At 34.1% G+C, this 27,678-nt stretch overlaps 1 protein-coding gene and 2 long non-coding RNA genes across 5 annotated transcripts; 1 reads left to right on the forward strand and 2 right to left on the reverse strand.

Moving 5' to 3' along the window:
* LOC114716044 (uncharacterized) lies at positions 1–27,368 on the forward strand. Of its 3 annotated transcripts, none has more exons than XM_028900990.1 (2): positions 1–399; positions 27,189–27,368. In XM_028900990.1, exons 1-2 carry the CDS (start codon positions 48–50, stop codon positions 27,215–27,217), a joined length of 381 nt encoding a protein of 126 aa, XP_028756823.1. In that variant the 5' UTR covers positions 1–47; the 3' UTR covers positions 27,218–27,368. The 3 variants fall into 3 exon arrangements, 2 of the variants coding, with proteins under 2 accessions (XP_028756823.1, XP_028756815.1); XM_028900982.1 differs by lacking the exon at positions 27,189–27,368 and adding an exon at positions 796–874; XR_003737586.1 differs by lacking the exon at positions 1–399 and adding an exon at positions 26,499–26,623.
* LOC114716061 (uncharacterized) lies at positions 4,689–5,306 on the reverse strand. Its single transcript, XR_003737587.1, has 2 exons — positions 5,107–5,306; positions 4,689–5,032 (listed from the first exon to the last, which is right to left on the reverse strand). It is a non-coding gene; the product is annotated as an uncharacterized LOC114716061 (long non-coding RNA).
* On the reverse strand, positions 5,946–6,496 carry LOC114716067 (uncharacterized). The gene is made up of 3 exons (XR_003737588.1): positions 6,423–6,496; positions 6,173–6,268; positions 5,946–6,077 (listed from the first exon to the last, which is right to left on the reverse strand). It is a non-coding gene; the product is annotated as an uncharacterized LOC114716067 (long non-coding RNA).
* Positions 27,369–27,678: the final 310 nt, after the last annotated feature.

The following is a 27,678-nucleotide window of genomic DNA, read 5'->3' on the forward strand; positions in this document are numbered from 1 at the left end:
TCTCCTTTCATTCGTCCTTCTCCGCTCTTTTTCTGCGATGGAAAAACATGCAGTTGCCTTTTCCAGAATTGAGGCGCATAACAGTGAAACGCTGCAACAAGTTGAAATGCCTTCTAAAGAACGTTGTAGTTGGAATGCTTCCACAACTACAACTCATTGAGTTATCAGAGGCTGCACGAACGGAGGAGCTCTTTTCACATAGCAGTGATGAAGCCAGTGCCAGTACGCAAGAACTTGTGCTTCCAAATCTGGAAATATTGAGACTTTCAAGATTGCCTAGCCTCACTCACTTCTGCAAAGGACTCAAGCTAAATGCTCCACAACTCAAACAAGTCCAAATAAATGAATGTCCAAAATTGGACTTCTCCTCCCAGCAAGCCGCTACCACCCAAAGCACAGGTATTTCGCTATTTATCTTGCTCCCACAATTTCCTTATTTACACATAATAGTACATTAAAAATATATACCAATGGTCAAATATTACAAAATTTACCCTATTGATTAACCATGTTTTTAAAAATAAAACAGGTTTTTTTTTTTTAAAAAAAGTGAACAATGTTATTCGCTCAAAACCATTCCTCTTTTGGTTTTGATGTTGTGTACTATGTTACCCTTCAAAATTATGCATACTTTAGATGTCGCTTGGAATTCTAAATTTAGAAAGGTTCTGAGTATGCTGGCTGTAATCTTAAATTCCTGACGTAATTGTGCTGATATGCATTATTTGTTACGCTAAATATGTTTAAAGCTTTGGATGGGAAAACATGTAAGTTGAGGTATGAATTTGTGTTCAGATACAGATGAGTCATGTGATGGAGAGCAATAAAGGAAAATAGCAGATGGAAGCTAGCAGCGGAAAGAATTATATTATGCGTATGCTGATGCATGTTCTTAACTCGTTAGAGAGTTTTGCTTGGACGGCAAGACCTTGTGATTTGAAAATCAAAGCTACTGAGGCCTTTAATAAAGCGTATATGGCAAAAGTGGGGAATTTGCCAGTGCTGTGATTCATAAATATGAATGTGTTTTGTATTGTATTCAGAGTATTACAAGATGGATGGTATTGATTTTGGGACATTTCATGGGGATGAGACCCTAAACCTTATTGTGGTTGATCATATGTGAATCCCCCTCACTCGTTGATCATAAATATTGTGAAGGAGGGAGTCTTGGAGATCAAATGACTATGAGCTGTTACTAATTAGCTAAGTTCAACAAACTCTTAGGCATCATTAATAATCAAATGATGTATATCTTACTTTGTCGACGATGGTTCTTTTACACTAACAAGAGATCATGAGTAACAATGCAAAATCTTGGAGCAAACACACCCATCAGATGTTGAACCAGAGACAAGAAATAAATATGATACTTAAGATAGCACGAAAACCCAGTAGAAAACAATTAAGGTGGTTGGGCTTAACTAGAGAGAGACTGAAACATTGGATCACCTCATTTTCTGGTGGGAGAATTGCATAAGGAAGCCTTTAAAATTTATGTGTGTGTGTGTGAATGCATCCCTCCCTCATTAATTCACATACATCTATTTTGTTCTTCATATCACAAACATAAATTTTTGTATTTAGCATCAGTTTTAATTAATATATTTTTTTTACCTACTAAACATCTCATCATCAGAATCCAAAATCTCTTCACTCGTGTAGGTGTGTGTGTTTCAGGTTGTTAATGTCTTATTTAAGAAAACAACTGATAATGTACATATGTACTTTAATTTATAATAAGTATGAACCCAGCAAATATGCCAGAGGCTAGTATCTGCCTGTGTAATGAAACACTGAAACCAGAAGACAGAACCATTATCAAAGAGGCAATAACTACTCATGAAGCAGCACATTGTACATACATACCTTATGCACCATATACGCTTAACTCTAATTTTATTTGTAAGGAAAAAAAAAGAAATCTATTTTGATTCTATTTATTTATAAATTACGTCATTAAATTCTTTATATTTTCAGATAGAGTGTATATAAGTAAGGTGAAGTTGAAAAATTATTAAATTTTAAGACAAAATTAATAAGGTTCAAGGTATTATTGATTCTGGAAAAACATGTTGCGAGTACTTATAAATATAACTAGAAGAGTACATTATTAATTTGAGAACGTAGAAAATTATGGAAAGCCTTTGATGTTATTAGGTGACGAAGTAGATAGATGCATTAATATCAAGCCACTTGATATGTATCTCTTGTTGAAGCAGCTTTTATCGCACATCGATTATATGTACATGTTTGTTCAAATTCTGATCCGCAACTCTTTTCCTTCTTATTACATCTTTTTCTTGAAATCATCTCTCTCGTTCTCAAGTACTTTTCCAGCGTGTCTCCTCCGATCTTCCACCTTATGCAAGTAAAGTTTTTTTTGTTGGTATTTTTATTTAATTTTTTGTATTTTCACCCTTTTTTTCCTGCTTTGATGAAATTTAATCTATAGCAAATTTGTGTGGAGATTGGAGATGGCATAAGTGTTGATTTATTGAAAATTTTGTTTGCATGCAAAATTTTGCAGTAAGCTTAATAGGAATAAGCACTGACGATAGAATGAAATGGTATGTCATAATTTTGTTTAATCAATCAACATGAGTATTGTAAAATTTGAATGGGGTAGCATTGTCATTTAAAACCGAATTTGTAGCAAGATATATTGTTGATAAGTCATTAATAATATGATATGATACAAAATCTGCAATGTAATGTATGAAAGGGTGTGGCCTACCTACCAATGGAAGCTGGGGTTGAAAGGGTTTGGAGTTGAACAAGAACAGTCCATCATAAATAATAAATAACAAGAAAATGACAGAAAAGCAATAAAAAAAAAAAGATTAAATCCATGACAAATTCTTTAGTCCTTATGATACATAGTAACATAGGATGTCCATATCTATTTATACAATTTTGTTAGGTAATACTCCTCCGGTCATTAATATAGGACCTAATTGTTGAGTTAGTTTTAGTCCTAAATATAAGACCCATTTCTCATATTTACTAATTTTCTCTAAGTTACCTTTATGGATACTTCCTCAACTATAATCAAGTAGAAGAGGGAGATGGGGTATTAAGAAAGATGATTATGATGTTTTAAGAAAAATTTGTCATATATCTTATAATTAACTAACTTACCTAACTTTTTTAATCTAATCAAATTAGTTAAATAGGTCTTATATTAAGAACCGGAGGAGTACTATTTATAAAGGATAACCACACTTCCTTATACTTTAATTTGCGACATAGTTAAGGCCGACATCTTGGGAACATTAAGTTTTTAGCCCTTATTAATCCATTTATCCTTTATATCATTGTTTGACTCAAGCAGAGGTGCGTGCTCTACCAAATAAATTTTGATACAAACAAGTGCATATTTCTCACTGATGTTGGAACAAAACTTAAAATAGAGACAGTATTCTAGCTGTTTACCAATGGAAGCAAAAGATAGCTTTCTTTAATTATTGAATTTCAAACAATTACTATTAAGTTAACTTAAGAAAAATGAAAAATCAGGCTTTTTGCCCTTATAATTTTCATTCAACTATATATATAAGTATATTTTTAATATTATTATCTGGCTAATCTGATTCGGATTCTCACTCAACTACATTTAAGAAAACTAAATAGACTAAAATTTCAAATGGCTAAAAACTATAGCGATTGACTTGCAGTGAATAAAGATTTAGCTATTGAGTTTTAAATAGGATTTACTCTCTGTGCCATGCATGGCAAGCATTCACTACAATATATTCATCATGTGTCACATCATTTCAAAAATAAATTAGTTAATCTAAACAATGTGCACAAAACAAAATCCCTTGCCTTGCAAAACAAACAGCATCAAACAAAAAAATGACAAGCCTTTATTACATGAAACAAATAAAAAATGCAGCTTAATATGAAGTGCTAACATTCTAAAACAATTCCCTATAAACAACGTTGATAATTATATCTTAGGTTAAAAATAAAAAAAAAAGCTTAAAAATATAAAAATCATTTGAAAAAAACATGTAAAAATATCTTAAATTATTTTATAAAATAATTCAATGTGAGATTATTTTATCCATAATAATCAATGGGTTACATTATCGGCCCATGACATAAAGAAAGAAATTCTAAAATGCCCTGGCCTCAACCCACAATGCAAGTGAGTAACTATATTAACAGATGAGCTACCAATAAGAGTTGGTCTAGTTGGTAAGTAGTCAGCTCATAACCCATAAGGTCGTGAGTTCGAATCCCGCTGCCGATGTGGGGACCTTATTGGTGGGCGATCTGTAAGTACCTCTATAAATGCTCTCTGAGCTTTGAGGCATACCTTGGCCCTGGTGAGCCCCCGGGACTCAACTTACCTAAACTTTATCATTACCAAAAAAAAAAAAAACAGATGAGCTACAAGACTAATCAAACTACAATATTCATTTATCATATTTTTGACACAACATCCCTTATAACCGTTTTGTCATAAAAAAAAAATTCAAGCTAATGTGAAATACTGAGCAATACCACCACTGCATTCTTCATCTTCACAAGGTTCTACATTGCTCAAGTTAATGCCTATAATTTTTGAATCATTAAGGTTCAATATTTTGCATTTATTATAATACCAATCCAAGTTAATAGTGGAAAATCACATTTTTCCTGGACAACAATAGCAGATAAAATAAAATAAATGGATAGCAAAAAAAAAAAAGATAAAATAAAATAAATGAAAATATAACGTCTTTAGCATATGGCCCTGTTTTTATACAGTTGCACGAAACAGTATCAAATCATTTTTACTAACTAAAATAACTCAATAAAAGGAAGAACAAAAGTGTTAATATGTATTAAATCCTTATGATGATTCACAACTTGTCCAAACCTGCAACACATCACAAGATTTTCAGAGCTAAGCAAATCCTGCAAGATAAGTCTATTGATTTTCTGCCCTTGAAAATACCAGAACTTCTGTATTCCCAAAGTTGACCCCCTTTCAAGAAACTTCTGCCAACCATCTTACTTTGTAAGTTCATAAAATAAAGATCTGGACAATAACACGAAAATATGTTAGATAAACAAGAAACCCAATAGATTTACCATAAAAATAGAGTAACTTACCTTAACTTTGTCTAACCCTCCAAGCTTCTTTTTGCACCTTTTACTGCAATTTAAAATACTGATAAGCAACTTTATAGAACACAAGATGGTTAACTTCTGTCAGTATCCTTTCAAATGGTATCCTTGACAGTTCCATGTACAATGGCAGATAAAGTATATGCTTAATTTAAGACTTGGTTAATGTTGTAAGCATGAAAATAAGATATCTCTACACTCTTTACATTCAGAAGCAGTAACTCAGGGTACAGACTAAGAGTAATGTGTTTTAATCCCACTATTTTGACAGCAAGTAATATGATTTCTATTAATACTATTGCATTATCTGCTATATATCTTGAGAATGAAATGATTAGCAATCAAGATGATCAATTGAATACTAAAGCATACCATGTTAGTTATTATGTTAAAATATCATGATATCCTAATTGTTAGTCAAGATGACCAACTGAAAACTAAAGTATACCTCGTTTTGGATAGAATTGGTGTTCAGTTGCAAAATTCTTCAAAAATATGGCAGAAATTGACTTGCCATAGAACATGTAACTTAATCCATAAAGTAAAATAACAAAATAAGAATATAAGGACAGATCTCAAATAAACTATATGAGAGCTAGGACGTAAAATCCAATCATATAAACTGCAAATAAGTTTCCATTCTACAGAAATAATAAAAAGAGTAAGACATGTAATAACGAAAAAAAGAGAAGAAAGCTTGTTCTAATAACAAAAAGAGAAAGACATGGATAACAATCAATGAGTGAGTTTGCTCTTGATGTTTAGAATACCTCAACAAATTCCGACAAAACACCGCAGGGCCTAATTCAAGAACCAGGTCTCAAATGTAATTTATATGTCAGCAAAAGTTCATCAGTTCATGTGTCCTCTGGTCTACCACTATTGAATATCTCTTGGTCGTTTTCTCAAGCACTTGGTGTGCATCTTCAAGCAAACCTTTTTTCTTTCCGTGATGACTGGTGAATTGTGGGGGCAAAAATCAACAATCAGCATCATCAGTGAGAATTAAATTAAATTCCAGTAGTAGCAAGAAGCAATATAAATGCCTGACATGCGAAACTCTTGAGTATCATGATGCTGACCGTGTTACATTTTCCAATAGAAAATCCATCTTTGAATAAATTTAGTAAGTAGGACACCTCAAGTTCTGCATGATAGCAAACCACTTTGAATAAAAATAGGTGGAGAAATAGTAAGCGTTAAAATTGGGTGAAACGAAAATAAATACCAAAATAAGATGTTTGAAGCAACTCATGAAGAGTATATGCACATGAGAATATAACTACAAAGTAGATAGAGACCTCTTGATCAAACTCTCACATCCTTGAATCAGCTTCCTGAAAATATGTAGTCAAAGGATCTTTATGTTTGATCCTTGAAACTAAGAAAAGAGAATGTGGAAGAAAAAGGAATAAAAGAAATCATAGAAGGAAAATATAAGATTAAAATTTTTAACACCTCACTTCCATCAAAAAAATAAACGCATGAATAACATTTATTCTGATCTGAATCACCAAGGGAATAAGGCGGAAGGGAAAACAACTTACCACAAGCCAAAAGACATAATCTCCATGTGGGATTTGCTAGGTATCTCAAGAACAAAGTTGGAAGGCAAAGAATTTAATCCAAAAAAAAAAAACAGTTGGAAGGTAACCAAATATAGATGAAGAACAAGGAAGACAATGAAGCCATAGCTAGAGAGACAAAAGAGATGAAAAGAAATTGAGGTAGAGAGGAGATGCATACCTGATACCTGATGCGGAAAAGAGTGAAAGGGCGATAAGAAATTGAGGAAAAGGAGGGAAAAAAACAGAGAAATAGGATAGAGAATTGGCAACACATCTAAAGAGAAAAATCATCGGGAAGGAAAAAGTCGCAGACTTCGAAATGAATTTTAACATTTAAAACACACTTTTACACGCAGCCCAATAAAATTAGTCATCACTGTTCATCTAGCTATCATCATCAATATATCAATGAATCCTTAGACTCTTTTACAAGTGTTTATGAACTTAAATCTTGTGACTCTTGTGATGGAAGGCAATCGAATTACTATAAGCTGTTACCAGCAAGCTTCGGCTTGTTTGCGAAGTCATTCCTATAAAAGTTTCTCCGATATTGAGACTAATTTATCCAGTCTTGCCCCAACTGAATGATATTCTTAGCATATAAACCCACATCAAATGATACAACTTAAGACATAGACGTGGGTGACCCTACTTGTCGGATGGAGCCCACTCACACCATATTTGGTTCGGTAAATTTTAGAAAATAATAGTTTAATTTCAAAAATATTAAAAGACGACCTAAAATTGAGAAATTTCAAATTAGCCGTGATGGCTAAATTAGAATTTTAACATATTGGCAAATTTATGTGATTTTAACATATTGGTGAATTCACAATGTTTTCCTTTTATTTTTTTTTCAACATTCATAGTATGATCAAAAACTCTTACAATGATATTTATAACTCCAATAACTTCATTTATTTTGTGTTTTTTAGATTTTTAAATTAAGATTTTTTTTAATATTCATTACGTGATTAACAATTCTTATAAAGATATTCACAATTTTATTAATACTATTAACCACTTTAGATAATAGGTTTTTGAATTTGGAGAAACTAGCGAGTGGCTAACCTTGTGTATTTTTAAAAGAATTGTTACTCATGCTATGAAGGTTAAAAAAAATCCCCCCAGAAAAAAAGTTGCCAGCATGGGTGACTTGAGGTTTGTTTCAAAAAAAAAAAAGACAAAAAAAAAGAGAAACATTATAAATTCACCAATATTTTAAAATTCCAAGTCGCTGACTATGACTTGATTATTCGAAATTTTACAAATTCGCATCGCCTTTTGGGTTTGAAACTTTAACTATCATTTTTTTGGGAAATTTCCCTGCCTGTATCTCCCCTGCAGCAGCTACAAGTCCTGAGGGGCTACATATATATGCAGAAAGTATTTAACATTGTTGATACGAATAAGGAAAGACGAAGCACAATGGAAATTACACAAGGGGAACAGCCAATGTGTCGATTAAGGAACGTAAAAAGCATGTTGTCTTTTGATTACAGCCATAAAACATAGTGTCTTTTCATATTGTTCCTATTTTATAATTAAATTCCAGCATTCTCTAGTTTTCAACTACTGGATGAATCTTGTATCAATATTTAATTTCCGAGTTGTTACTTACTGATTACTCTTTGGTTTCAGTCTTGAGTCAAATTTAATCTATACATCTATATATATAAAAAGAAAAAGGCATATTGTTACGCAACTAAGCCTTTGCTTCCTTTAGCCTTTATCAATCATCCTTCACACTTCACCTTCCTCTGCATCTCCTGCTTTAAGGTACGTACCTATATATCCATTCATTTCGTTAAAATCAAATGTAGAACTCTTTGCAATTAATGTTTGCTATCTACGTACTTTCACTACTGCTTATGTGGTTTTCATAGTACCCTTTTTCGTTTTGCATCCGTACCTTATTGTCACTGCTTAATCATAGGCTTGTTACAACTAGAAGATTTAATTTTTCTTAAATCCTGTGATACAGAGTTAATTAGATCTAATTATGATCCCATAATGCTACTGATAGGAACATTTGGTGCTGCCTCTGCCAAGCTACAGATATTGCTTTTGAGAAGCTTCTTACGAACATGTTTTTTAATTTAAAGTAATTACTTGGTATTATGGATTTAAAATGTCTCTACAGGATCCTGTTTTGATTTTTGTTTTTTTTTTGGTATATTTATTGTAGACCTGTATCTAGAATTAGATTTATATCATTGTATCTGCATGCTTACTGAAACAAATATTGCCGTGGTATTATCCTACGAAACATGACATATTTTCTTTTGCCCTAATATTTTATCCTGGACGTGAATGGACTGCATGATGCTTATTTATCGATTCTATTTAAACGTATATTGATGTTGTTTTTTTCATCATAGCAAATATCTAATGTGTAGATTTGATACGGTCAGAGATTAAAAATAACTCAATTAGTACTAGAGCTCATATATATAGATGGATTAAAGCTACTTCTTCAGGTTGTGTTGGCTCGAATGGCAGAGATCGCAATATCTGTTATTGCGAAACTAGCAGAATACTTGCTTGATCCAGCGGTACGTCAAGGGCAATATTTATTCCATGCAAACTGAATCACAAAGACTCTTGAAACTGAGAGACAAAGGTTGGCCTCTGCTCAAGATGTAGTGCAGAAACGTGTTCAAGAAACGCTTAGTAGAACTGAAAGAATTGATGATGCAGTAGAAAAGTGGTTGGGTGAAGTGAAAAATCATATGGATGAGGTGCTGAAGCTGGAGCAGCAAATGAAGGAAGGCAGAAACTGCTTTCAAGGGAGGTGTTCTTGCTGGAAGAGGTATCGTTTATGTAGACAGATGGAAAAAATGATGGTAACAACAAGAACTCTTATTGAAAGGAGTGAATTTAGTCCATTTTCTGTCCTTGCTTCACTTCCAGATATAGAATATTTTTCTTCTGGAGATTTTGTGTATTTCCAGTCCAGTCCACCAAGTTGGCTTCAGATCAATTGTTAGCCGCTCTCCAAGATGACGATATCCACATGATTGGATTGTAAGGAATGGGGGGCTCTGGTAAAACAACGTTGGTACAAGAAGGAGGCAAGAAAGCCAAGGAGTTAAAGCTTTTTGATCGAGTTATATTTGCAATAGTGTCCCAAACTCCAGATGTGAGAAAAATTCAAGGTGAAATTGCAGACTTGCTAGACTTGAAATTCAATGAAGAGAGTGAGCCGGGAAGAGCAAGACGTTTGTCAATGAGATTAAATAGTGGGAAAGGATTCTCATGATTTTGGATGATGTATGGGCTAAGATCGATTTGAAGGATATCGGTATTCCTTTTGAAGATTATCGATTGAGGTGCAAGTTTCTTCTCACCACTCGCCAACAAGTATGCAATATAATGGAGTGTGGAAGGAAGATTCCTTTGCATCTGTTATCTAAAGAGGAATCGTGGGTTTTGTTCCAAAAGCATGCACGTATGGCTAACAAATCATTAGATAACATGGCACAAAAATTTGTAAGGGAATGTAAAGGACTTCTCATTGCTATTGAAGCTGTAGCAACTTCTTTGAAAGGAAAGTCCATTGAAGATTGGATGGATGCATTAAGAAGATTGGGGGATTCAAAACCAGTTGATGTAGAAGGTGTCAGGGATGCTTTTGCATGTCTTCAATTAAGTTATGATTATTTGAAGAGTAATGAAGCCAAGTTAATCTTCTTGATGTGCTGCATGTATCCAGAAGATGAAGATATTCTCATTGAAGATTTGTTCAAAATTGCAGTAGGTTTAGGCCTTTGGGATGAAGTGGGATCAGTTGAAAAGGCAAGTAACAAAGTGAATGCATGTATAAACAATCTCATAGATTCTTGTTTGTTGATGGGCTTTGAGAAAAAGAAAAACTGCTTGAGAATGCATGACATAATACGCCATGTGGCATTGTGGATGTCATCCAAAGAGGATCATACTATTGTGATAAATCCTCAGGAAGATATGAATACCCTAGCATACAAATCTATAAAAGATTGTTACACATTCACTTCTTGGTGCCATGAAACATCTCGGATTCCTCAACAACTTGATGTTTCAAATCTTGAGATTCTACTGCTAATAATTCAAAGTTCATTTGAATTGTCAGAAGTAGCTTTTGGATGTATTGAGGAACTCAAGGTATGGGTATTGTCTCTGGATCTTCTTCATCGGTCTAATTATTTACTTTATGTCCAAAGCCTATGAAATTGTTACCTAATCTTTGAACTCTTCGCTTGCAAAAATGGGATTTTTGTGATGATTTGTCATGGGTTGTATGACTTAAAAGACTTGAGATTTTTGACCTGAAAGGTAGTTCGTTTGGGGAGTTGCCAAAACGATTAGAAGATTTGAAGGAGTTGAAGTTGTTGGATTTGTCAGGGTGTGAAATCAAAGAGCAAAGTTTCAAGGTAATAGAAAGATGCATACAACTAGAGGAGTCATACGCTTCTAGAATCCAACTAAGGAGAATAAAACTACAACCTGGTAAATCTTTTTTAAATAATGCCACATTTCCAAGATTACAGAGGTATATAGTTAAAATTGGGAGCACTGGAGCTGCTATACATCTTGACAGCAATGCTCCATTCAATTTTAGTTCAAAAGCTTTTCACTCGGAAAATTTAAATATCTCCATTTCACGTCCAGTTATTAAGGATCTTTTACACCGAGCAGAAGTTGCTAGCTTGGAAAGACTTTGTGGAGGTTGCAAAAATATTGTACCAAACATCATTGAAGTTGTAGGAGGGATGGATGAGTTGAGGAGCTTGTCACTTTCTTTTTGTTCAAATTTGGAATGCATGATAGACACAAACGCAACTTCCCATCAGGTTGATTTGTTGCAAGCAGAAGCTTGGTTCCCAAAGTTAACTAAGTTAAGATTGGAATTTCTGAGCAATTTAAAACGAGTTTGGCATGGTCCCCCAGACAAATTACAAGAGCTTGAAATATTCCATTGCCCCAAATTGAAGTCGCTCTTTCCAAAATGTGTTGTTAGAGCTTTGTGGTTGCTACAAAAGCTGAATATACAACATTGTCATGAATTGAAGAATATAATAGAAGTAGATGGTACTAGTATTAACAACAAAATTATTCCACGTTCAAATGATTCTGATTTGGTGTTCTCACAATTGAAATCTTTGACCATCTATGACTGTGATGAGCTGGAATATATATTCTTGAACTCGTGTTCAAAGCCTTGTACAGCTGGAGAAGGTATCTGTTACGCATACTCCTCAACTAAAATATGCTTTTGGTCATTATGAAGATGAACACAATCAAATCCAGACCGAGCTTCCAGTTTTGAAATCAATCAGATTCGAAGGCTTGAAAAATTTGCTGAGCATTTTCCCCAAAAACTATCAATCAAGTTGCCCTTCTCTAAGGGCATTGTATTGGCGAAGATGCCCCAAATTCACAGCTTCATGCTGTAACATCATGGTTGGTTCAAATATGAATATGGTATGTATTTCCATATGCTCTATAGTATTATTTTGAAAGTGTTTTACGTTTACTTTTATTATATTTATGAATTATGAATTAATGTATAAACAAGGTTGCTATCTTATTCTATGTTTTGATTCACTAAAATTTACTCATGCTTTAGGACAATCATTGTTGTAGTGAGGCTTCAACTCCGATATCATTTCTCAATTTAGAGAAACTTGAAGTTAAAGATTCTGCCACGGAAGACACTCTATTTCTACTCGAATGGGTTGTTCTCACAGAAACAGTTATCCGTAACAAGATAACCTCATGCCTGGAAACTCGGAATTTGGAGAATTTATTTGAACCAAAGTTCATTTGCATTCGTCCATCTCAAACTCTAAGCCTCCAAAATCTTAAGGAGTCCGATGTGGTCAGGCATAACAATGCCAAAGCTATTTTTTCCCCTGTGATTCTTAAACACATGCAGCTATTAGAAACACTATTTATATGGGATTGTGAGGAATTAGAGGAAATAATTTCACATACAGAAATTGGAGAACAGCATCAGAACTCATCTCACACCCCACAAGTGTGCTTTCCAAATTTGAAAAGCCTTCAAATCATGGAATGCAACAAGTTAAAATGTTGTTTTCTGTCGCCGTACCTTGGGATGATCTTCCTGAGCTTCGACGTCTATATGTATCAGGAGCTTGTGAACTAGAACAACTTTTTAGAGGTGAGGCCAAGCCAGAATGGCAAAACAATGCAGAAAAGAAGTTCTTACACAGCTTGAGGCATCTGGCTCTGACGACAGTGTCCAATCTCAAGGATTTCTACCAAGGTTTATCGCTCTCTAATGAGTGTCTTTTGCGGGTATAACACATTTTCTATACTTACTTTGGTTTCTTTAATTTTTTATTAATTGTATTTTTTTGCAGCCCAATTTTTAGTGTGGAAACCGTTGAATTTTAGTAGTTCTAATGAAGAGTTTGATGTATTTTGAAGTTTCTTTTAATATTATTGGATCTCGCTATCAATCAATATTCTTATTCATTTTGTCTTAGCTTATTAGTTTAGAACTTTCATTATCGTGAAAGCAACAACTCCTCTGTATGCTGGTTCAAAGTATGTAGGTACTAACTATAAGAAACTAGGTAGTCACTATCAATTTTTTGAACATGTATCAGTAAAGGCTTCTTTTACTAATGCTGTTGATCTTGTTCCATTGCCCATTTTTTTGTAGCTCGTTGGCTCAAAACCTCATAGTTTGACATTAGAAAGTCTCTCTGAACGGTGGTTGAGATGGATGGCCCCCTTGCAGATTCCCAACCTTGCTTGTCTTCAAATATTGGTGCTTTATAATTGTAACAATCAGAAATCTGTATCTTATGAGGGCATCCATGGAAGAAGTCTATCAATGCTACAGACTTTTGTGTTAAGCAAATGCGAGGAGTTGGAGGAAATTATGATAGAGGATAAAAAATTTCAAACTTTCTTTCCTAAATTGAATGAGTTAAATGTTCAGGGCTGCAACAAGTTGAAGTGCCTTTTCTCAACTTCCACAATTATACAAAATACGGATATCAGAATGTGCAAAGTTAGAGGAGCTTTTCAGACATAGTAGTGAAGCCAGTAGTAGTGACAACATTGCTGAAATCATGCTTCCAAACTTGAGAGACATAAGCCTAACAAATTTGCCTTGTCTTGTTGATATCTGCAAAGGTGTCAAGTTATCCGTAGTGAACAATGGATATATCCTAATAAAGAATTGCCCAAAATTTTCTTCAATTATGGGAGCAACTGGGAGCATGTACTTTCCATATTAAGACAAGTAAGTTGTATTTTAATGTTGGTTTTGTTGGTTTCACATTGAGGACAACAATAAAATAAGATAAGATAATGGTGCTTAAGCAAGTAATATTTAGAACCTTGAATTGCCTTACTCTGTATTACGCAAAACAAGTATTGGCCAGAACAATTTTGGTGTAATCTTTTATAGTTAAACTTCTTTAGGCTTTCTTTCTTTCTTAGCTCATTAATGTGCTTCGTTTGTGTTTTCTGCAGAAGGAAGTAGAGCCTAATGCCAACAAAGGCAACCAATGCCTGGATCAAGTTCCATATTCCTTCTCAAAAAACTTGTTTTTAGAGGAATTAGAATTACAAAAGCTAAGTGAACTAGGTTGCATATTCACAGCTTTTACTTCCTCTCAAAACTTGAGCTTCCTATATCTTCAATCTTTAGCAGTCCATCGATGTGGGAAACTAAAATGTATCTTGTCCATGTTTGTTTGGGGAAGCCTCCCACAGTTGACATCCTTGAAAATTACAGAATGTGAGGATGTAGAGGAAATCATGGAAGAACGAGAAGAAGCTCATCAGAATCTAACCAACCCCAATATGCACTTTTCTTTTCGAAAACTAAAGGAAATAGAGGTGAGGGGCTGCAACAAGTTGAAATGCCTTCTAAAAAATGTTGTAGTTGGAATGCTTCCACAACTACAGCGCATTGAGGTATCAAAGGCAGCACAAATGGGGGAGCTTTTATCATATAAAAGTGATCAAGGAACAGCCAATATGCAAGAAATTGTGCTTCCAAATCTAGAGAAATTGTATCTTTCAAAGTTGCCCGCCCTCACTCACTTCTGGAAAGGATTCAAGTTAAATGCTGCATACCTTCATGATGTCCGAGTATATAAATGCCCAAATTTTGGCTTCTCGCTTCTGGAAGGCACAGGTGTTTATCAAGCTGCCACCTCATTTCTTTATTTAATTACTACTACTACATGCATACACACACACACGAATGGATCAAACATATAAACTGTGGTTAGGAAATTGTTTATGTAGGTTGAAATGCCAATTTCTTTTGATGTGCAAAATGACCATTGCAATGGACAAAACATTGAAAGAAAGAGCAGATGGAAGAAGTGAAAAGCCTGAAGGTATATACAGACATTATGATTAATTAGTTAGGAAGTTATGTCTATGAGGTTGTGCATGTCCATCCTCACTGGCTTTGGTTTTGGAATGGGCCTAATTAATTGGGACTGAGGCTGCTGTGTCCCACTCAAGGCCTTGGCTAGTGGCTCCCTCATGCTTTCGTATCTGATCTGTGTAGGTCCCTAGTCCTTTTACTATCCTGGTTTCTTGGCTTTTACTCTTAATTGTTTACCCAAACGAATGGCACGAATACTGTAGCAAAGTGGATAACTGTAGATGATCATAATAATTATTTGGAAGGATCACGGGAACGAGAGGCATGACTTTATGTGAGAACACGTTGACCCCAAAAGTGAAAAAAAACGAAACTTCAGGGGAAATCATCAATCAAAGTTACCAACAGCTTGAGTAGATGTAACCAGTTAAAATGCTTATTTTCTGTGGTTATAGCTTGGGATGATCTTCCTGAGTTGCAACATCTCCATGTGTCAAGAGCTGCACCATTAGAGAAAACTTTTAGAGGCGAGGCTTAAATTGAATGGCAAAGTAATTCAGATAAGAGGATCATACCCAAGTTGATAAAACTAACTCTAAAAAAAAGCACCAAATCTCAAGGATTTCTGTTCACAGTGCTAGAACACTGTGAACAGAGCCTTTGAGGTGTTTTCTGCCTGAACAAATTATGGCTCAAATCATTTTTATTGGTGCCTTGTTAAATGTTTGTGGCCTCCATCTGTTATTGCGTTAATAAATGATACTCCCTCCGTTCCTTATTATAAGAGACATTTGATGCTTATAGCATGTTCCTAAATATAAGAGACACTTAAAAGTTGTCTCTACTTTTTTGTGTTGATTTCCTATTTTACCCATATTTATTGTTTCCAACTCACACTCTCTCTCCTTCCTACTTCTCTTTCTTTTAAGAATTTACTATTGTTCTCTTTCATGCTCTCTCTCCTTATTAATGAGGGCATTTTTGGAAAAAAAATTATACTTTTTACACATTAATTGTTCTTAACTAATTTTAACTGTTTTTTTGATCAACGTAATTCGGTTATTCGTCTCTTATAATAAGGAACGGAGGGAGTAATAATGTTCTTCATCTGTCTTTAACATAGGAAACAGAGCCTCATATGCCTACAATGGCAGCCAATTACTTTAGCCAGTTCCCTGCTGCTTAAGCCGAACATGTACTTGTGGGTGTGACGAAAAAAAGAAAAAATAAAGAATAAAGAACAAATACGAAAATAATATAAAAAAATATTAAAACACCAACTTTGAACATGTAGGTGTGCCTGATAGTAATTTTGAACATGTTCCGTGATTCAAAAGGAAAAGTTTCTTGGGAATTACATACACCAGCAAAATCTAAACGTTGTGTGCAGAGTGAAACGTTGACGATGTTTTGTGCTCGCAGTGGAGAAATAGTGACATGATATGGAATTAAACACACACATATATGGCACACCTGCTGAAGATACCCACCCTAATCTCACGTACCAAGACATGAAATCTTTTATTTATAGGGTTTGGTTTTTGGGTAGGCACAAAGCAAAGTCACTTTTCTTCAACATTCATTGTGGCACTGAAGGGATCCAAGTTCCTTTTCACCTTTTACACCGACTTGGTTTGTAAGAATTTATTTCTATGTTTAATTATATAAACATAGTAAGAGTTAATATTTGCTCATAGTCTTATAACCTAATGACATGAATACTCTCAATAAGTGGAAGATTGCAAGTTCAATTTTCCTTATGACCTCGTACTATTGTCAAATGTCCCTCACATTTTTTATTCATTTGTTGGAGGTCCTTTTGAATGTTTAAATTATATTGCTTATGTTCCACAATAATTTTCCTTCATAATTATCCAGCTCCGACATGCACTTTTTCTTTTCTAAAGCTGAGGAGATTTTAATTAAGCACAGTTACCTCCGTGAGTTTATCTTTTTCATATTTTCAACTTTCAACAGAGATATTCTTCCTAGGTGTCTCTGTTGTTTCCATTATTGAGTTTATCTTCTCATAATTTGTCATGAGCATCAACCAAGCAGGCCTATAGATAGATAGATATATATATATATATATATATCTTTTCCCCAGTTTTTTTTTCCCTTTTCAATGTTGATTAAAATAAACTATATGTGTGAAGTTGACACCAGCTGGCAAGCACTTAATTAGCAGTGAGATTCTCTTAAAATTACAAATCCTGTTAATTGATGGGGACAAATTAATAGTTTGACGGAGAAGGTGAAGATAGATTGGAATATATCACTTTGTTAATTTGAAATGGCAGACAAGAAGGGCCTACACAACCATCAATAATTCAACACATATCCAAAAGCAAAGCACTTTTGTTAAAGTGATTGATTTGGAACGAGAGGCATGTCTTTACCAGGAAATTATAAGTGAGAACTCATTGACCCAAAATCAAAGTAAAGTGAAGATGGGAAATGACCAGGAAACTAAGCAGCGATCCTAATTATTAGCATCCAAAAGCAAAAAACAAGGTTTGGGCAATCCTTTCAACACATACAACTTCAACTTGGCTTCCGATCCTCTGCTTCTTCTCTCTCTCTCAAGCTCTTCGTCACTTCTAATTCCTTTCATTCACTTTTTTTCCAGTCTGCGTCCACCACTGCTCGCAACTGTTCGTCGGCACACTGTCATAATTCGCCGTCGATCAGCCTCTCTGTCTCTCAAACCTCCATCGTCCAACGCCACTCGTCCAATATCCCTTGGTTAGTTTGAATTTTTATTTCCAAATCTTACAGGCGGTTTTGAGTTTTCTCCGATCCATGCTTGCCTTAAAATTCTCCGCATGCTTTCATTGGCTTTTAGATTCTGTGGGTTGAAATTAACAAAGTTGCATTGAACAGTTATTTCAATTACCTGGGTTTTGCTTTCTGACTTTAATTTGTGATATGGGTTTTGGGTTATAGGTTGCAGCTAGAGCTCAGATGTGTGTGTGTGTTTGTGTGTGTTTGGTTTCAGGCGGTTCCACTCATCATCTGTGTCAGTCAGTCTTCTTCTCTTTATTTTCTATGTTATGTTTGATTTAAAAGACAGTACTAATGGAATGAATAATATTGCAATCATATAATGGCAAAATATGCCGGGAGTGAGCTTGATAAATAACAAGCACCCTCACTTTTTTCCCCATCCCTGCTTCCTTCTTAGAAAGTTTGTACATGTATATCTGATCTCCTTTTCTCGCAAAGAAAAAGTTTACACTGTTTAAAGTTTTTCTTAATTATCATTTCAGTTTCTTAAACTTTGATTTGGAATAACTTAGTTCGTATAGTTGATAATCTAGAAACAATTTAGTTCTCATGATTTTGTAATTTAATACAACTCCATAACTATATAATTTCTTATATTCAATAAACTATAAGGCAAAATTTTAAGGGTTAAAAGTTATATTATTTCTGAAGCCTGTATAAATCTTTCTTAAAATCTAAAGCCACAAAATACGTACTTTCTAAGATATTATTCCAATCTACGAATATTATTAATTAACGATTGAGTCGTATATTTTAAACCAATTTTTAGCATAAACAATGCCCAAAACTCATTTAGATTAAAAACTTTTTTAATGTATAATATTTATTTAAATATTACCATCCTTAATTGTTTGGAATTCTTTAAATTGGCATGAGAAAGGATGATTGAAAACAGGATTACAGTGAGCAAATTAATAGTTATATTTTTTTAAAATTGTATAGATTAGTAAAAATTAAGTATTTCAAAAACTATAAAAAATTTGACTAAAGTATAAGTTTCAAAAACAATAAAAATTTCCGCCCTAAGTAATTAAAAATTGAATTAAAATGGTTTCTACTTTGGTGAAGGCTTTTTAAGCATTGTGAGAAAGTTTTGAATTTTCATAATTGTGGGATAACTACCGGCATAATTCTCTTTTCGTCACCGTTGCTTCTTAAAAGGATGAAGCAATGTGTTACGTCAATTGGCAATGCGCGTCAAAGATATTCATATCTTGCATGCATAGGAATCGAACATTTATCAAAATTTTAAATATTTATTACTTCTCTGGTCCTAAATATAAAATTTTTTTTGTAAAGTAATTTACACTATAAAAGAGATCTTATATTTAGAACGGAAGAATAACTTAATATAATGTTATTAATTCTATTTGTCATAAATTAATTACATATTTTAATTTTTAATTAAAAATTCATTATATTTCTATCATAAGCAGAAGTGTATTTTGATTATTTAATTTTATACAAGTCTTCAGTTTAATCTCTTAATTTTATGAACCTCCTTTTTTTGTTTCCAAACTCTAATACTATTAGTTGTAAATGATGATTTTTTATGTCAATCCTTATCATTTTTTTATTCATAAACTGTTATATTATATCAGTATTTGAGAATGTTTTATTTATATTTAAAATTTCAGTGGTAGAATTTTTTTTGTTAATGATACTAATATCATTATGATTAGAGAAATAAAAAGTCACTTTATATAATTCGAAAACTAAAATAAAGACTACTTAAAAGATCAAATATGCACTTTTGTGGGTACTAACATGTTCATACGTGCTTGGGTCAAGAAGTGCATCTATTATTAGATTCTGGGAGGCACGTCGAAAGTCTTCATGTAATGAGATCCAATCACACATGCATTTGTTAATTTTATATGAACACAAGCATATTTTTCTTTATTATTTTTATACTATTATAATCTGATTCTGCATGAGATTGCCAACGACTCATTTAGTCCTACAACTCACAAAGAGGGGTTTTGATCCGCTTGTCTTCTTTCAGGTAGTTTTAGCTTAAATGGCAGAGATTGTCGTATCTGTTATTGCCAAACTCGCTGAATATTCGGTAGCCCCTTTGGTGCGGCAAGGACAATATTTGTTTTGTGCAGGCAGCATTACAAAAACTCTTGAAACTGAAAAGCAGAAGCTTGCATCAACACGAGATGGAGTTGAATCACGTGTTCGACAAGCACTTAACAAAACTGAAAAGCCTGTTGATGCTGTTGACAAGTGGTTAGCTGAAGTGAGGAGTCATATGGATGAGGTGCAGAAATTGGAACAGCAAATGAAGGAAAGCAATAGGTGCTTTCAAGGAAGGTGTCCTACTTGGAGGAGATATCGTTTGTGTAGACAAATGACAAAGATGATCGAGGCAACAAAGAATCTCAATGAAAGGAATGAATTTAATCCCTTTTCTACCCCTGTCCCAATACCAGATGTAGAGTACTTTTCTTCTGGAAAGTTTGTGTATTTCCAGTCTACAAAGCGGGCTTCAGATCAATTGTTGGCTGCTCTCCAAGATGATGCTGTTCGCATGATTGGACTGGTTGGAATGGGGGGCTGTGGCAAAACAACATTGGTAAAACAAGTAGGCAAAGAAGCCAAGAAATCAAACCTTTTTGATCTAGTCATATTGACAACTGTGTCCCTAACTCTGAATATTAGAAAGATTCAAGATGAGATCGCAGATATGTCCGGTTTGGAATTCAAAGAACAAAGTGATGAAGGAAGAGCTAGACGTTTATCGATGAGATTGAGCAATGGAGAAAGAATTCTTGTAATATTGGATGATGTGTGGGCTAGGTTTGATTTGGAGCAAGTCGGTATCCCTCTTGAAAATTATCGTGGTTGCAAGATCCTTCTAACCACTCGGAGCCAACGAGTATGTAATACGATGGGTTGTGAAAGAGAGATTCATTTGCATCTTTTATCTGATGAGGAATCTTGGACATTGTTCCAAAAACACACTCTTACTATTGATGAATCATTGAGTAGTGTGGCACAAGGAATTGTAAGGGAATGCAAAGGACTTCCTATTGCAATTCAAGCCGTAGGAGCCTCTTTGAAAAGAAAGTCCATAGAAGAATGGGAGGAGGCATTAAGAAGATTAAGGGATTCAAAACCCATCAATGTGGAACGTGGTGTCCGAGATGCTTTTTCTTGTCTTCGATTGAGTTATGATTATTTGAGTATCAAAGAAGCCAAGTCACTGTTTTTGAAATGCTGCATATATCCAGAAGATGCAGATATCTACACTGAAGATTTGTTCAGAATCATGATAGGTTTGGGCATGTGTGAAGAATTAAAGTCTCTTAAAGAAGCAAGAAACAAAGTGGGTGAATGTATAAATCTTCTTGTAGATTCTTGTCTGCTAATGCGTTCTGAGAAAAATAAAGGCCAATTGAGAATGCATGATACAATTCGAGATGTAGCATTGTGGATATCACATGAAGAGAATCACAATGTTATAGTGAATCTACAGAAGGACATGAAGGTGACAACAGATGGGTCTATAAAAGATTGTTATGCATTCACTTCTTGGTGCAATGAAGTATCTCAATTTTCTTCACGATTAGATGCTCCAAAATTGGAGATTTTGTTGCTAAATAATATTGGCAAATGTGAGTTATCAGAAGCAAATTTCAAAGGTATTGGGGCACTCAAGGTTATGCAAATTAACTCTACACGTAGTGTCATTGATGCACTCCATTTGTTACAATTGCCGCGCTCTATGAATTTGCTAACTAATCTACGAACTCTGCGCTTGCAATACTGTCAATTAGGTGATGATTTGTCATGGATGTTAGGCCTCAAAAGACTCGAAGTTCTTGACTTGAAATATAGTCATTTTAAGGACCTGCCAAAAGGATTGGAAGAGTTAAGTAAATTGAAGTTGTTGGATTTAGATTTTATCAGCGACCAAAGTTTTAAGATAATTGCAAGATGCACACTACTACAGGAATTATATGCTTGGAGACTCAGAAAAACTTTAAAACTTGGCAAACGTTTGTTGAAAGATGCTGCTTTTCCTAGATTGAAGAGATATAAACTTCAAATTATCAACCGTGATACTGATGTTACATTCACCATGGATTATCAAAATTTGATGGATTTTCACTCCAAGGCTTTATCATTTGAAGAGTTAAAAATCTCTGTTTTAAGTCCATTTATTAAGGATCTTTTGCAACAAGCAGAATTTGTTTGTTTGCACAGATGTGATGCAGGTCACAAAAATATCGTACCAGACATTGTTCAAGTTGTAGGAGGGATGAATGAGCTAACTACTTTGTGGCTCCGGTTTTGGTTAGATTTAGAATGCCTTGTAGATGCAACTTCTCATGAAACAGAAAGTTGGCTCTTCCCAAAGGTAATCAACTTAAGGTTGGAGTCTTTAGTGAACTTGAAAGTCATTTGGTGTGGTACCCCTCAGCTTTGCTTCTTTGAAAAATTACAAGAACTACATATATCCCATTGCCCTACGCTGACATCGCTATTTCCGAAGTGTGTTGTGAGAGCTATGCTATCGTTACAAAAGCTAAATATAAATGGCTGTAGTGAACTGAAGAATATAATAGAGGAGGATGGTGGTGGTGCTAACAATGAAATAATTTCAGCTTCAAACAATAGTGCATATTTGGTGTTCTCAAAATTGAAAAGTTTGACCATCATTGATTGTGACAAGTTGGAATATGTATTCTCGAACTCTTGTGTACGAGGCCTTGAGCAGTTGGAGAGGGTGTGCATTTATAGGGCTTCTCAACTAAAATATGCTTTTGGTCAACATGAAGTTGAGCATCAAGAGGTTCAGATCAAGCTTCCTGCTTTGAAATCATTTGGACTATATCAGTTGAAAAATTTGCTCAGCATTTTTCCAAAAAACATTCATTCAAGTTGCCCATCTTTGAGAGAATTGCAATGCGTGGAATGTCCCAAATTGAAATATTCATGTGTTAACATCACCGATGGTTCAACCAGAAATATGGTATGTATTTTCATGTGCCCTCTGTTAAATTCTTCGTTCGAATTTTTGTTGCTATTTTTTTTTTCAATAATATCTATGAAAATGATGCACGAACCAAATGTGAATATCTTATTTTGATTTGTGAAATCCTTTGCCACAGGACAATCAATTGAATAGTGGGATTTCAGCTCCACTATCATTTCTCAATTTAGAGAAACTTAAGGTCGATGATTGTAGTACGGAAGACATTATATTTAGACTTGAAGAGGATGTTTTGACTAAAAGGACTTCACAGAGCAAGTTAACGTCTTCCTTAAGTGCTCTGGAATTGAAGAATCTGCCCGATCTAAAATTTGTTTGGAGTGGTCCCATGGAAAAATTGAGCCTCCAAAATCTTAGAAAATTCACAATGAGCGGGTGCAACAATTTGAAAACTATTTTCTCCCCTGTAATTCTTAAGCACATGCCACCATTGGAATATCTTGAAATATCAGATTGTGATGAATTAGAGGAAATAGTATCCAGTGCAGAGGTAGGAGAGCAACATCAAAGCCCATTGAATTCTCCTCATTCACCACAAATATGTTTTCAAAATCTGAAAATGCTTCGAGTTCAAAGATGCAACAAGTTAAAATGCCTATTTTCAATGGCCATAGATTGGAGTGATTTTTCGGAGAATGTATTACCTAATTTAAGGAGTTTGATTCTAGGAGAAGTGCCAAGTCTCAAGGATTTCTGTCACAATTTATCCTTTTCCAATGATTGTCTTCGCCAGGTACTCACATCTTTGCTAATTGTTTCCCTTTCTTTAAATGAATTTTTTCTCTCTTTATTGCAGCTCAATTTATTGGTTCTTGGAATCCTTAAGTATCTAATCGCAGATAAGTTTTTTTTCCTTCTTTTTCTTTCTTGAATCTTAAATTATTATTATATCCCAGGATGATGCAATATTTGTATTCACTTCATTTTAGATTAACAAAATTAGAGATTCAAGATCCTAATAACGAATATACACAATATGTACCCATTTTAATGATTTCTAAATATTTTTATGGCATAAATACATATAATACTATTTGATTTTTTCTTATTGCTGTCCCTCCCTCTTTTTGGTAAGGATTTTATAGGAAATTGTGCAGAAAAATAATAGTAGAATTATCGAGTTTTAATTCTAAATTAAAATTTATAAAAAAATTATATATTAAAATTCTAATTTTATTTAAAAGCAGGAATTTGAACATATAATTTTTTCCAAAGGATGAATTTTGTCAAAGGATTTAACATTTTACATTTCTTGAACGTAGACGCTTCCGTCCAATACTTTATAGATATATATATGTATACAGTATGATTGTTCAAATTTTTTTTTTTAAATTTTGGTTTCTTTTTCTTTAGCAAACCATGCGAACTTATAACAGCTGATTGATCAATTTTTTCATTTCAAATGAAAATTCTATGTGAATTAAAATGAGCAGTTTTAAATATCTTTAGTTTTGTTAAAAGGGAAAAAATGACATTCGAATATTTTTTTTATATTTTTGTTACCCTAATTTTTATATATGTGTGCGCACGCGCATAGGCTAGACAGCTAGAAATTTTTTTTATAGTCGTATTTCTTATTATTTTATTGAATATGAAGAAAAGGGGACGCTGGAACATTTTTTAATTTTAGTAACACTTGACTATGCAACATTTCTGAAATTGTTGCGTAATCTAACATATGAACAGGTGATAGTAATATTTAACAACAGATCTAAAAGTATTCCCTAAAACAGAATAGGCGACAAATTTCAACTATTGAATTGAAATCGTCAAATAGGCAACATAAAAACTGTTGCCTATAAAACTATTTTTATTGCAACACTTAAAAGCTACTCCATATTTTTATAGGTAATGAAAAGATAAATGTGGCCTTTAAATATTTCTTCCCAACATTCGAGAAATGTTGCCCACTATTTTCCAATGCATCAAAAGAACCATTCATTTTTTATTTTTAAAAATTTTATTTATTTATTAGTAAGTTTATTAATTTATTAATTAGATGAATTCAAAAATTATTTTGATAATATTTTGTTGTAAACCACATGACACTGGTGTTGAAGCATGCAAAAGAACAGAGATGTTGCCTGAAGTTATAGGCAATATAGTTTCGTAGCTGAGCAATAATTTTGAATTATTTTTATAAAGCAAAAATGTTGTACTGATGATTGGCATCTGGAAAAGGAAGCGGCTTCTTGTCTTGTGTTATTATGTTGATGTGTGTTTGTTTGGTCTGTGTATATGCAGCTGTTGTGTTCAAAACTGGAAGCATTAGAATTAGGAAGTCTCCCTGAGCTGTGGCTGATATGGGGAGCTCCTTCACATATTTCGAACCTTGTCCATCTTCAAGAATTGGGCCTATATAATTGTAAGAAGTTGAAATCCGTATTTGGTGAGGGCAGCCCCGAAAGAAGCCTCCCAATGTTAGAGACGCTCATGATACGGAGCTGTGAGGAGTTGGAGGTGATTCTGACACAACAAGATCACCAATCATTCCAAACTAGCTTTCCTAAGTTACAAGTGTTGAGGGTGGAGCACTGTAACAGGCTCAAGTCTCTTTTCTCAACCTCCTCTGTCACCATATTGCTTCCACATTTATGCAATATAGAGATATCAGAATGTGCAGAGTTAGAGCAGCTCTTTGAACATAGGAGTGAAGCCAACAGCAGTAATGACAATGTCAACAAAATTGTGCTTCCAAATTTGACAGACATAAGGCTAATGAAATTGCCAAGTCTTGTTGATATATGCAAAGGATTTAAGTTATCCGCAGAGAATGTCCAAGAAATTAAAATGAATAATTGCCCAAAATTTTCTTCAATTATGGGAGCAACTGGGAGCATGCGGATTATATCGTTTACACAGGTAAGTTGTATTCGAGTGTTGGTTTTGTTTGTTTCGCATGGAGGACGACAATAAAATAAAAAAAGTTAGCGCTGCTTAAACACGTCATACTTAGAGCCTTGAATTGCCTTTACTTTGTATTATGTATACACTATATTATTATTGGCCGAATCATTAAATGTCTTTATTTGGCTTTCTTTCTCTATTAGTTCATTAATATGCTCCATTTGTGTGTTGCATAGAAAGCAAAGCCTCACGCCAACAACAGCAACCAACCGCTTCATCAACTTCCATATTTCTATCTAGACCTGTTGACATTAGAGGAATTAGAGTTCCAAAATCTAAGCGAGCTGAGTTTTATATGCACGGCTTTCACTTCCTCCCAAAGTTTGAGCTTCCAGTATCTTTATTCTTTAAGAGTGCATGGATGTGGAAAACTCAAATGTATATTCTCCATGTCTGTTTGGGGAAGCCTTCCACAACTGAAATATCTAGAAATTACAGAATGTGAGGAAGTAGAGGAAATCATGCAAGAGTCGTTGGAAGAAGCTCAGAATACTGTATCCAACTCGAATTATATGCAGTTGCCTTTTCCACAATTGAGGAGCATAACAGTGAAACGCTGCAACAAGTTGAAATGCCTTCTCAGGTACGTTGATGTTGGAATGCTTCCGCCACAGGAATGCATTGGCGTATCAGAGGCAACACAAATGGAGGAGCTCTGTTCACATAAAAGTGATGAAGCAACTGCCAGTACGCAAGAACTTGTGCTTCCACATCTAGAATTATTGACACTTTCAAAATTGCCAGCCCTCACTCACTTCTGCAAAGGATTCAAGCTAAATGCTCCAAAACTCGAACTCCAAGAAGTCCAGATAGATGAATGCCCAAAATTGGACTTTTCCTCCCTGCAAGCCGCTTCCACCCAAACCATAGGTATTTCACTATTTATCTTGCTCCCACGGTTTCCTTATTTAAACATAATGATCCATTAAAAATATATACAATTGAAACAAATATTACAAAATCTACTCTATTGATTAACCATTTTTTTAATAAAACAGAGTTTCTTCCCAGCGAAGTCTCTGTTACAGACCTGAAATTTGTACTTAAAATGTTAATCTATGATTCTAGTATTCTTTCCAAAAGGAAAGAGGAAAAATCTTTGTTCCTAACTACCTCTTTATATTACTTGTCAGTCCTTAAGCTCATGATCAACTCATAAAGATCTGAACTTCCATAGACTTGCTTGTTCTTTCTAATTAGTTGATATCTTAGAATTTCTGTATCCAGCAAACTTATAACTCCAAAATTTAATTATTATTATTCACTTCAAGAAAATAGAAAGATATCAACTTTATTTCATAGCACGCACATATTGATTAATTAAAAATTTATCTTATTAATGATTTTGATCAAATATTTATTTTATTCACTCAAAAAGCATATTTTTTTTAATGCGGTATATTATGTTGACGTGTGAGTTTGTGCTCATATACAGATGATGAGTCATCTGATGAAGAGCAATGAAGGAAAAGAGCAGATGGAAGAAGCGGAAAAGCATTATTATGCGTATGCAGATGCATGTTATTAGTTAGAGATTTGCGTTTGAACTGGAATAAAACCTTGTGATTTCAAATTCAGAAGTATTATGAGACCTTTAAAGTGCATTTCAAATTCAGTTTAGAGTGGATGGTATTGATTGTGTCGGGATATTTCATGGGGAGGGGGATGCATGATACCCTAAACCTTATTATGGGTGATTATATATATATATGGTGAATCCTTAGACTCTTTTACAAGTGTTTATGAACCTCAATCTTGCGACCCTCTTGTGATGGAAGGAAATCGAATGACTATGAGCTGTTGCTAGCAAAGTTCGATCGGCTTGTTTGCTAAGTCATTCCAATCTCTTCATGGCTCCAATCCAACAATAATAGACTCTCAGAGACATCATCAAGAAAATAGCCCAGGTAGTATTGTCTTCTTAA

Source organism: Neltuma alba, unplaced genomic scaffold, assembly GCF_004799145.2.
Source record: "Neltuma alba isolate B1F8T4 unplaced genomic scaffold, ASM479914v2 tig00002049_pilon, whole genome shotgun sequence".
NCBI lineage: Eukaryota > Viridiplantae > Streptophyta > Magnoliopsida > Fabales > Fabaceae > Neltuma > Neltuma alba.